The sequence below is a fragment of the Aphis gossypii genome, chromosome X (assembly GCF_020184175.1).
Source record: "Aphis gossypii isolate Hap1 chromosome X, ASM2018417v2, whole genome shotgun sequence".
Lineage (NCBI taxonomy): Eukaryota > Metazoa > Arthropoda > Insecta > Hemiptera > Aphididae > Aphis > Aphis gossypii.
This window is the reverse complement of record NC_065533.1, coordinates 55,498,096-55,510,905: the sequence shown is the minus strand read 5'-3', so window position 1 is coordinate 55,510,905 and position 12,810 is coordinate 55,498,096. Positions and strand designations below refer to the sequence as shown.

The 12,810-nt window shown below is 34.0% G+C and overlaps 1 protein-coding gene across 1 annotated transcript; it reads right to left on the bottom strand.

Moving 5' to 3' along the window:
- Positions 1 to 7,424: 7,424 nt before the first annotated feature.
- Positions 7,425 to 12,512, bottom strand: LOC114121926 (putative uncharacterized protein DDB_G0271606). Its single transcript, XM_027984438.2, has 4 exons — positions 12,146 to 12,512; positions 11,869 to 12,064; positions 11,142 to 11,471; positions 7,425 to 9,491 (listed from the first exon to the last, which is right to left on the bottom strand). The coding sequence occupies exons 2-4, from the start codon at positions 11,974 to 11,976 to the stop codon at positions 7,797 to 7,799; spliced, it is 2,133 nt and encodes a 710-aa protein (XP_027840239.2). The 5' UTR covers positions 11,977 to 12,064; positions 12,146 to 12,512; the 3' UTR covers positions 7,425 to 7,796.
- Between the last annotated feature and the right edge of the window lie 298 nt (positions 12,513 to 12,810).

Sequence of the window (12,810 nt, the reverse complement as noted above, 5' to 3'; positions counted from 1 at the left end):
TGACCTATATATCGGTAGTTATTATTTTGGATCTGAATTAATTGAAGTACGAATAACCAATAATGATAAGTCTTCTGTTTTAAAACATAATACTTAAATTCGAATCTGAAGCTCAGCCAATAGAGAGAGGGGCAATTAAAATGTCTTAATACAACTCTTGATACTGTTGGATCTTATTGGTGGAAATTAGAGAAAGTTAAAATTAAAATTAAAAAGTTTTCCAAGTCCATTTAAAGTTTTTAAAAATAATTTTAATTATTTCCTATATAATTATATAGGTAGTGTTCTTAGAATATATTTTTCTTTGTAAGAGTTAAATATTTTAGTTGAAAAATTTAATATACCTGTAATGTATTATTAATTTTTACTGTAGTAAGCACCTGTCATATACTATGTGTTTTCAAATTATGAATAAATACGTAGGAAAAAACACGGACAATGAAATTATAACAGTAGTATTATATAAATAACTTCGGTAGACTGCACTTATATAAAAAAAAAAAATAAAATAAAAAATAGAGGACAAGTACCTGGGTACCGCTTTTGTATAAGCGTTTTTTGGATACTCAATTGTATAGTAGGTGTTGAGTGGATCATTGTAATGGATTCAATTCGGATTTAATAATATAGTCTACAAAAACGATTCACGAGTGTAGAAATTTCATGAATATGATATGTTTTTTTGATATTATTGTATTAGAGTTATTAATTTTATTATTAAAATTACTTACCTACTCTGGTATTGATTGAACTCTGTTTAATTTTTTTCCTCTTAAGACATTGCGTTTATTATTATAGGTATATTATTAATATTTAATTATTATTAGAATAATAAATATAATGTGTAGGTAGGTACAAATATAATAAACGGTATTATGCTATTCCTTATTATCTTTTGAGTCAATATTACCTTACCGTAAAACATAAAGCAGTGTGAATAAAAGTTCTTGGTATAAACAGGTAGGTAGGTATAATATTAAATAATGAATAATCTATATATTTTGAAAATACCATACCGTAAAGAAAAATTAATTATATCCGTAAAAGTTTTATGTCACCATGAATATATAGTCTTTAAATTATAAATTTTGTTATTGATTATTTAAATATGTAATTTCGTCTAAACTCAAACTTAAAATGTTTATAAAAAAAATAATTGTTTAGAGTTTTTAGTTCTAGTAGTTATGACGAATAACTATAGTATAAACAAGAGTTTATTTTATGATTTAGAAACCATTAAAAAATACTAGATCGTATGTAATTTGTAAATCATAGGTTGATATCGAGGGGGGGGGGGCTTAGCTCTTCCAATATTTCAAGAACCCAAAAAAATCGAAACTTTATTCGAAATGTTATTATTGACTGATCTGATGATAGTAACGGTCTTACGTGCCGCACTGATATTGTGATGATAATAATAATAATAATAATAATAAATAGTTTTGTTTTCAACTTTTTGTGGTTATCTTTGTGTTTTTGGCGGTTATGACGGTAAAGTGTTGAATACAAATTTTAAAAGCTGAAGATATTAAATTGTTATATAAGTTCACTGTTCAGTTGAGACGTTATATGTGTTTTGATTTTTGAACAACGCAAATGTTTTTAATATTTATATTGTGAAAAAAGAACAAACGAAAAATGAAAACAACGTTGAAATAAACCTCGATCACAATGACCGCTTATAAAAATTAAAAAAAAATTAATAACGATACCAGTGTACTAGGAAACATGTTAAGTGGGCCAGTACGTTCAATTTTGAAGGTAAGTGTTGCGTTTTGTACTTATGATCAATAATAATTTTATTTTTATGAATTTATGATACTTCATTATTTTAGTCATATCCTATGATGAGATTTAGAACACAGAATGAATGCTTTACATTACAATCAGTATTTATGCTTTACTTGCCGTAATTGTAGGTTAGGACGTTAGGTACGTTTAAGTTGGTTTTAAAAACTGAAGGCAAGCTGTTTTTTAAAATGTTGTGCACATATTATAAAATATTAATAATTAAATAAATTCTTTGCTTACTCTGAAACCATCTCACTTGCATGGCTAATAATGGACTTCATATGAAAAAAGCTGAAATTACTGAAAGTGTACTGAACTACTGACTCAAATATCACTTTATACATTGGATTATTATAGCTCCCCTAAAAATTAAACCAAATGTCCGCTAAATATTGTAAATGTTCATGATTTTGACAAATATAGTAAAAATTTAATATAAAAAAATGTATCTATAGATATAACACTTTATTCAAGATATTGTATTTATTAAATTTTCAATAACTTTAACTGAGTAAATAATGTTTTATCAATATTTTAAGAAAAAAATCGAAAATTTCTTATGCTTATAAATAATAGTTCAAACAGAGTCAACATTTTGACAATAATACCATGTATAAAAAATGATAGTATAAACATTTGATGAAAATTTAAAGTATTTTCGGTATTACATTTTTTTAATTATAAATAACAAAAATCGTTTGAGAAGAAATAATTATTTTATGAGTCAATATACAAAGCGCAAAAGTTTCAGCTTCACTGATAATTTATTTAAATTTCTGATAAACATTTTTTTTAAATATAAGTAGTATTGACTTATATTTAATTTTCTTTTTAACTTTTATTAATAACTACTTATGAAGAACTTTATGTATTACATTTTTAAGGTTTTTGACCAAACTATAAATATTTTATTTACATAAAAAAAAAACAATAAAAAGGTTGTCTACAAATATAGCTTAAAAAAAGTCAAAAATTTTGAAAATTATATTGTGCGTAGAAAATTATAACATAAATAATACTTGATTTCAAGTTTATAGTTTTTTATGTTTGAATTATAATAAAATAAAGAAATCAGTTTTGTTGAAATGTGTTTTAGCGTAAAAATTGCTGGTTATTAAAAATATTAGATATTGGGAATTTTTTACTTTTGACTTAGGTACCAAAATATCATTTTAATCTAATTTGTTACTAGAATTCACCTCCAAAGTAAAGTTTAAAGTTGAATCATTTGTATTGTCCCAATAAAAGTATTTTTGTTATATTATTTGTTATGATATTATTGAAGTAATTTTTTTTTTTATTTTATGCTAATTTAATAAATGTATTAATTTGGACACAATTTTTAATATATTGAAAAAACCATATCTTATTTTAAAGGGGTGCAATTCATCCACTTCTCAAAAATGCCACTGAGACACTGGGCACTTACATTTATACAGTTACATACTAAATATTTTATACGCGTGTATTATACATCATTTTTAAATATTAATGACACGTTTTATAGTACGATCGTATCAACGTATGCAATTTAAGTGTGACCCTATATAAAAAAATAATAATAACATACTGTATAATAATGTTTACCAACTATTGGAACTCGTTCATTGTGATATATATAGATTGACATAGTATTTTATTTTATGGGTTTATTTATATTATATTTTATTAGTTCTGACGTTTTCTTCGTATAGCCTATATTAAAACTAATGAACACCCTAAATATAATTAATTATAAATATAAATATTTATTTTTTAATTTAAAACTCGATTTATTCAAAAATATCTAAAAAACACAATATTTTTTACCAATAAAAAGGGCTTATAAAAGCGTACTTGTATGTCCTTTAAATTTATAATTTATAATTTTAAATTGTTTAATTTTAGATTTTGAACATAGCGATGACTGTATTTATTTCACAATGATATATATGTGTAATTGGACACGTATTAGAAAAAATTTTAATTATATATTTAATAATTAATTTTAATTTTCAAAAATATGGATGATTTCTTATAGAAAATTGAATCTAGTTAGATAATTTTGGAAGATCAAAACTGATTCTTTAGATTCTTAGTACATTTAAAAACAATCCATAGGAAAAAATTAAATTAAATTTAATAATAATAAACAATAAAACAGACTTTTTATGAAAAAGTTTTCAATAAAATTGATTTTTTTAGATTTTGAACGAAGTGATAAATGTATTGATTTTACAATGATTTGTGTTTTTTTTGTGTCTGTGTACAGCATAACTTATCGAAATAATGCTTAAATTTCCCACTTTAGGGGTGGTTTTCGATGGCAAAGTGAATATCCTTAGTGCATTATATGGTCCAAAGTAAACATTTTCCAACAGTTTTAAATGGAGAAAAACAAAAAAAAGTGACGGGAAACGGGAATTTTTACGGAAAACCAGTTTTCAACTAAATTTATTTTTTTTATATGGTTGAAACTCAAAAACTAATAACTGTAAATACTTGAACTTTTCACTATATGTTCAATTAGTGTTATACAGTTAAATTATTCAATCAAAATGTTTTGAATATTATATTTATTATTGTAATATTTTTTTTGTCTATAAAGACGACTGAAATTTTAAGTGTCGATAAAAAAATGTTGATGACCAAAAAAACTTGAAAATTTAATACAAGGTTACTTAGGAGTTGTTCTTATTATAGTTAAAAAATATTGTTTGTCACAATTTTTTTTTATAAGCGTTTATAGTTCAAATTTTTACGATATATGTCAAAATCACGAAAATTTGCAACTTATTTTTTAGTTTAAAAGTCATAAAATTTATTGTGTTTACATCTACGGTTAAAAAATTCAACTCTAAGTTTTACTTTATGTAGCTATAAGGAAAATTCAAAGCATCATAGTAGGATAAATTTTAAGTGCGTTTTAATTTTAAATTTTTACGAAATTGCGTAACGATAACGATTTATCCCCAACGATTTTAAATATTTGTTATTATTCAAAAAGTATAAGTCGTAGATACTTGAAAATTTCACCAGTTATTTACATTGAAATTTTCTTTACAATTTTTTTTTTTCAAAATATTTCGCTTATTATAATGCTATTTATAGGCATTTGAAATATTTGTTTATTATTTTTTTTACATATAAATATCGATAAAAAAATTTTAGCCGAGTCAAAATTCTTAAAAATTTAATTCAAGATTTTCCATAAGTTTAGCTAACAATAATTATAAAAGAACTTGAATTTTGGTGTATTCAGGTTATTAAAACATAAACTACCTTTTTCAATAACTACTGGAAATTATATCCTATAGGCTGACAAATCATCTACGTTCAGAATCGTTTTTCGTATACAATGATGCCTATCATTGGATTCAAATTAAATACATCCATTATAGTGACCCAGGACCTACTATATAACAGCGAACGCTACCCACTTAACCACTTTTTTTTTGGTTTATATACAATTACATTGTTAGTAAAAAACCTTATAAGTTAAAACAAGTTTCCCAGTAAATTATTACTTCGTAAAATAAAAAAATATCATTTTAACATTCATAGTTCCAATTTTGATGAAAATCCTCAAAATCTCAAAAATTAAAAATTGTTTCAGTAGTTAAAAACTCAAAAATGTATACAATAATTGTTAATATTATAATTCAAGTTTTCTAATACATTTTTCTTACTATAAGTATAAAAAAAAGTTAATCATATTATATAAAAAGCTGATTTCTGCGTTTATTTTATCAGTGTCTAAAGTGAAAATTTTGACATTATTTTAACAAAAAATAACAATCTTTGTTATGTTGTTATAATTCAAAAACTTGAATGTTTTGTTTATGACTAGGTATATTATTTACTATACCAACATAATGAAATTTTCCAAAATATTTAGAATAACTTTAAGCTTCTGGCTATTTGCACCATGAACCCACGAACCTATTCACACTATTCTATACGGTTAGTCAGTATATTGACTTAAAACTCATAAGTGAACAACAATGATGTATGTTATGTAGACATACGTATATTTATACCATTATAGTTTATAATAATTAATAATATATATAATAAGCGCTTTTTTTTTTTTGACAAAAATTAATTCAATGTACCGTATCACAAATTATTAAATAAATTACTATAATATTAATACAGGCTGGCTGTTTAACTCCGCTCAAAATTGTTTTTTTATATTATGCAGTAATTTAACGTTTAGTTTTAATTTACTTTCAGCCGCGAGTAATTACCTACTTTAATTTGATACTAAATATGATAATTTGGGATTTTTATTTTATTTTTTGATTCTAGCTGAGATCCTTTTTTTGTTTTTACCACATTTTTATTTAGCTTTCCTCATAAAATTAGAATTTTCTAATCATTATTTTATACGGTGGTTTTCGAATTTTTAAAATTTTGTGATTTATAATATAATTATAAAATATACATAAATTTTAATACCGTTATACCTATACATCGTAGTATTTTCAATTTTTCAAACGTATTATGATATTATATACAAATAAATAAGTATTTTATGTTACACAAATTGTAATTTAAACGAAAAAGTATATAGGTAATATAATGTTAATCGTATTAACCATAATATGAATTCCAAAACAAATTGTTTTAAATATTATTTTGTTGACAAGTTTTTTTAAAAATGTATTTATTCGTGTTTTGAATTATAAAGATGTTAAACGTAAAGAAATTTTTCACCTATTAATATTTTATGGAAAAAAGTATGTACTAACAATTATTTTTAACTTAACATTCATACAAAGTTGAATTTTCCTCTTTCTATACATAAATAATTATATAATTATAACGAAATAGATTTGAATTTTTTACAAAGTCGTTTTTAAATCGATCGAATAATATTCTAGAACAATTCGTTTACTGATCGCGTGTATTGTTAGCTTAGTTTGTATATTGACGACTGACACGATCGGTCATTTACCGCGAGTAACTACTAATACAATTTGAATAAATAAAAAGTTGCTTATTTAATTTTTCTGAAAATAAAATAGTTTGAAAATAGAATCAAATATTTGATATATTTAAGTGGTATTTATTTTGATGTAATGTTATTTATATTTTAAGGGTGTATAGAATATCCCAAAAAGTTTAATACAGCCCTGAAATTGCATTGGAATTATACTCGCATATACATTTGTTTTTTCATACTTTCCAAAATAACGAAAAAACACGCATGACAAGAATAGAATACTTTAAAACTCATTTTCAGGAACATTTCGTAGACCTTTTAAGAGTACCTTAATTATGAAAACCTTTCACGATCTTTCGAATACCTGTAATAGTACTTATGTATTTTCAGTTGTCATTCAACCCATTCTAGGAGAAAATGTTATAAAAAAAGTTTTGAACACTAATATATCGAGCTCCTCTGCAGCGTTTCACTCAAGTTTATATTTACTGTAGTCAAATGTTTGTAAATTTGATTAGACGCTGTTCAAACATATTATATGCGATGATTCATGTAAATATGATTTAACAATTAGCCATCATCCGGGACGGAGTCGCTATAGCTTTATCCCGCGCTGTATGTGATATTATTGTTAGCATAGGCACACAATACAATAGGTGATGAGGTCATTACGAAAACACGGCTGTATAAATACAAAGGTACAACATTATAAGTATTTAAATAGCTATATATTCGATCGTTTCTACACACCGACAGTGTGCTACACTATACATTATATAATATTAATTATGTCACGCGATTCAAACAATAATACATAATATTATAACCATAATAAATGTTTAAAAGCAAAAATAATCGGAAAACGATGAAGTATAGATGCGTTTCTACCGTATAACACGTCGCGACGTCTGTATAAATAATTTATAAATTAAATACTGTTGCAGCTAGCAAGGCTATAGACAACTACGTTCCGCATAAGAGCCACCGCAGTCGCGTCTTAGCCGATTTATATGTACAAAAATTAGAACGAAAAAAAAAAAACGTATATAAATTAAAATATCGTTGTCGGGGGGTCGACTCAAACGACTACTACGACGACACCGGGGGCGGGGGGCGTTTGTTTTTCCGGCATCGTTTTCGCGCTCGATACGGTCGCCGTCGCCGTCGCCGCAGTCGTCGTCGTCGTCGTCGTCGTCGTATTCGTCGCCGTCGCCGACGCGGTCGTGGCGGCCGCGGGCACGGCGGTGGTAGCGTTCACCGCGGCGGCCGGAGTGGCCACGGACGCCGCGTCCTGAGCGGCGGCAGAGTCGTTGCCGTCGACGACCGTCAACTGACGGCGGTTGCCGTCGTAGTCCTCGGAAGCCGTGATCTGCACGGACGGAACCATTTTCGGCTTGAAGCCGCCGTACTCGATGTAAACGACCTTGGTGCGCGGCGGCTTGGCCGGCGAATACCCGCCGACCCTGTTGGACACCGCGCCCGCCGACTGCTGCTGCAGCACGTACCTCGACTTCCGGCCGCCGCCGTAGTAGTTGTTGTTGTGTTGCGCGTAGAACGGCGCCGGCCGTCCCGGTTGCACCATCGACGACTTGACGTAGTACGTCCACGGCACCGGATATTGGGACGCCCACACCGGATGGCTGGGCCGGAACGGCGGCACCGGTTGGTGCTGCTTGCCCGCGGCCGCCTGCGGGTCTTGGTCGTACTTGATGCCGATCACGTTGTCACTTTCGCCGCCGCCGTAATCCGGCGACGGTTGTTTTTGCAGTTGCTGTTGATGCTGCGGCTGCAGATAGTGACCGTAGAAATTTCCGACGCCGCCGCCGTTGTTGACGTTGTCGTACGCGGACTGCTGTTGCGTCCTGCTGTTGCGCCGCGAAGTCAGTCTACCGCGGTAATAGTGGTTAGGCTGTAGTTGTTGCGGCGGATATTGCTTGCCAGCGAAATTGTTGTGGTAATAGAACTGACCGCCGCCGTATTGCACGGGTAGAGGAGAGTACACGACCGGCGCGTTGCCGTTGAGCTGCTGCTGTAGTTGTAGTTGTTGTTGTTGTTGCTGTTGTTGCTGTTGTTGTTGTTGTTGTTGCTGTAGTTGCTGCTGTTGTTGCTGCTGGGCAAGGTTCTGTTGATAGTAATAGTGATACGAATATTGCTGCTGCAGCTGATCGTCGTCGTCGTTGTTTTTGATGCCAAAGGCATTATTGTTGTTGTTGTTGTTGTACAAGTACGAGAGTTGTTGATTGGAGGAGGCGGGGGCCGAAGCTACAGTCGTCTGCAGTTGTTGTTGCACCTGTTGGATCGTCGACGGTTGCTGTAGCTGTTCCGAGCTGAGTTCGGACGGTGGTTGTTGCTCGTTCGGCTCGGGTTGTCGCTGTTCCTGTTCGGGTTGTCGCTGTTCCTGTTCGGGTTGTCGCTGTTGTTCCTGTTCGGATTGTCGTATTTCCCGTTCGGGCTGTTGTAGTTCCGATTCCGGTTGCAAACTTCCGATGTACTTGTATTCCGGTTGAGGTTGACGCAACGGCGAATCGACGAGGTGTTGTTCCGAAGCGCTGGGCACGGGCACGATTTCGACCACGGTGCGTTCTCGTCCGACGAGAGACGACAGCGAAGGTATCACCGAAATACTGTCGACCGCGGCCTGCTGTTGCGACGGTTGGGATGACCACACTGCGGGCATTTGCCCCGAAGTCAGCAACGGGGCCAACAGCAGTTGCTGTTGCTGTTGCCGCAGTTTTTCGTCTTGTTGAACATTATTATCGTTGATCAGTTGCAGCTGTAACGATATAGAATACAACAGTTTAAACGCGTGCTAATTTCTATATAACAAAATGTATATAGACGTGCACTAATATATTTGGTATACCTAAATGTACGTATACAGGCGTGTACGCACTTGCAATATCAATGGTGATTTAAAACTCGGTGAGGGGGGGAGAAAATCCGAGAACATCCTAGCCCTTTTCATTCCCACCAGTCCCGGGCCGAACACTCGGGCGCGTAACGTATTACGGAAGTCCAAAGACGTTTAAAACCAATCAGAAATAGTCAAAATGTTTACTCGTGCGTGAGTCGTTATTGCAGCTTTTAAAGCAGTTTGTCAACAGACCGGTGTAATAATGTTATTATTATTATTACTATATATATGTATAGGTACAGTAGTTTACAATCTACGGCGTAAACGAGAAAGGCGGAAAAAAAAGTACCTATACCCAAGTCGCCGAGTATACCTACGTATAAGGATATAATATAATATGTACGTGTACACGATATAGTGCGACGCGCGGGGCCGCGACACCGTACCGGTATACCTATATCGGCTAGTAAATCCACAGCGTCTCTAGAAATCTCTCCGCGAGTGCACACACACACACACACACACACATACACACACACACACACACACACGAGACACGAGAGCAAAAACAACTTTTGCGCCATCGTATATTTTCACTCGCGCTTTCTATACACACACGCGCGCGTCCATATTAAAAAACATAATATAATAATATAAAAAACCAGTCGGCGGTCTTTGACGCGATTCTTTGCACGCGCAGTCACACACGCATTATATACGTAGGTATATATATCGTAAGCGCGTATCTATATACGAACACAAACGAACCTAGCCGGAGGGCGACTTGAGTGTTATTACAATCTCGCCGGTGGTGTAGAGCGTACACGTGGGGCCGCGGTTTGTGTGTACGCGCTCGCGCGCGCGTTCGACGTTTGGTTTTTTTAGACCGGTTTGGCACAACACTATATCCGCGCGACGATACACGTGTTGCGTGTACTCACTCGGACGTCCGACGGCCGTTCGTTTAGCGCTGCAGGTAGTTTTCTAAACAGTATATACCTATATATATATTTATAATGGGTGGCCGGGTAATGCCGTGTACGGCGATAGTACTAGCGGAGCGGTGTTATTACGGTGTGCGGTATAACTCTCACTTTCTTTTCGGGGCCGTGGTTCGCACACGTAAAAATACGCTGACGAGTCGAAAACAAATCGGCTCGTCTTTCTCACGTCCCGGAGAGAGCACGGCGACGGGAACCCGAAATCTAACGGAAATCGATGTATATATACGTGTGGGTATAACGAGCGCGGGGTGGACCTTCTCGCGGCCGTTCCGCAGAGAATCCAACGCAGCTGCCCGAGAGGACGCGCCGCGGTCGCGGTCTGCGGCTTGGCGCGGTCCCGGCGAACTTGAGGCTTTTTTTCGCGGCTGCTCTAAATATTCGACCGCCCGGGGCAGAAAATCCGAAGGGTCATATTTTCAACCATATTATATATACCTGTTATTGTAGTAAATGGCTACTAAATCATAATGGGTATAATTACCCATCAACACCCAATTACCCGTCAAAAAACTCAGAGTCGGTTACCCCGTTCGTCGTTGCAGCGCGCGCGCAACGTCAGACTCACCTTGTTTTGGGGATCGCCGTTTTCCGTTACCGCCGTCTGGGTGGTCGATTCCTGCACCGATTCGGTAACGATCTCCTGCGACTGTGGTGACTGCGAAAATGCCGCACCTACGGGTGACGGATCAACGGCCTCCGCGGGTTTTTCGACGGGCAGCGCCGGAACTTCACTGGTCCCGGTGGCCGTGGCCACGGCGGCGGCCACTTGGACGGGAGCCACGGGTTCTGCATTCGCTGCACAGGTGCAGCTCATCAACAGTATCGCCGCCACTGCAGCAGTAACTTGCAGTAGCGTCGGAACGCAGTTGTGATGGTGACCGCCATTGATTTTTTTCTGAAATGCAATATACGTGAAGGTGTTTATCGTTAACAAAAATATTAACATCGCGATCTAAATATTGTGTATATAATATATATTTAAACAGAAATTTTACGCAATTTAAACAAGACTTTTTTTTTTAAATTTCATTAATCACTCGATCCGTGCCATGAGATTATACCGTAATTAAGAATTATTAGCGCACATGATCATATTATATACGAGTATAGGCATATAATTGTTTTACAGATTGAATGATTAAAATATATAAAATTATAACAAATATTAATAAGTCGAATATTTTTGAATTTCCTTCTGCAGTATGGTGCGATCTAATGAATTTCTGGTCGCAATATTAAAAAACCTACAGTAGTAATTACGCCAATGTCAGTGTTACCAGCTAAGTACTCACATTCATCATAATCGTATCGACGTCGTCTCCGCTCGCATTCATCAAACCGGATGTCAATTCACGATGACATTGTTCAATCTTAGACGATTTTACAGTCGTAGAGATCATCCTGAAAAATCCTGTCTCGATGGATACCGTTGACTATTCCCGGTCGTCACCGATGCCATTCACCGGGATTCAGCGAACACGATAAGAGCTATAAACGCAAAATGTTTCAAACTCAATAATTTCCATATGAGATGGTGGTCGTGTGAAAGACAGATAAAAATATTATTACGGTTAGACGATGAAATTAAAAAAAAAAAAATCGTAACGACGGTGTTGGCTCAAGTAAAATCTGCAGTGTGTTAGGGATTTCTCGTGTTTGTTGTTGTTGCTGTTGTCGTCGATGTTGTTGTAGTCGTAGTTGTTTTGAAGTTCGAGAGACCACTGCGCGCGACTGCTGCGACCGAAAGTGGCTGATCGGAAACGAGCACTGTTCGACGTCGTATTACAGATCCTCACACTAAGGGTTTGCAGATTTAGCGAACGTGTGTAAACATCGGATACAAAACGAGTATAAATCGTAGTAGCAGTAGTAGTGGTAGTACATAATAGCGTATAGGATAATATAAGAAAGTGCTGTACTCAAGAGAGATGGCTGTGGCTGCAACTCTCACTACACACACTTACTGCAAGCGCGGACTCAACCGGTTTGACAGCGGCGGCAGTCCCGGACCGACTCTAAATGCGCTGTACACATTTGCCGGTGTACTCGCAAACCTAGACCCGCCGGGGTGGTATAGGAAATCTCTCCTATCTACACACCGCAATGACGACTCTGTGCACACACACACACACGCGCGTATATATAATCGAAAACAAAACATGTATATTATTATTACTATAAATCGTAATAGGAGAAATTAATGTATAGATTCGTACGAATTATAGAGTAATCAA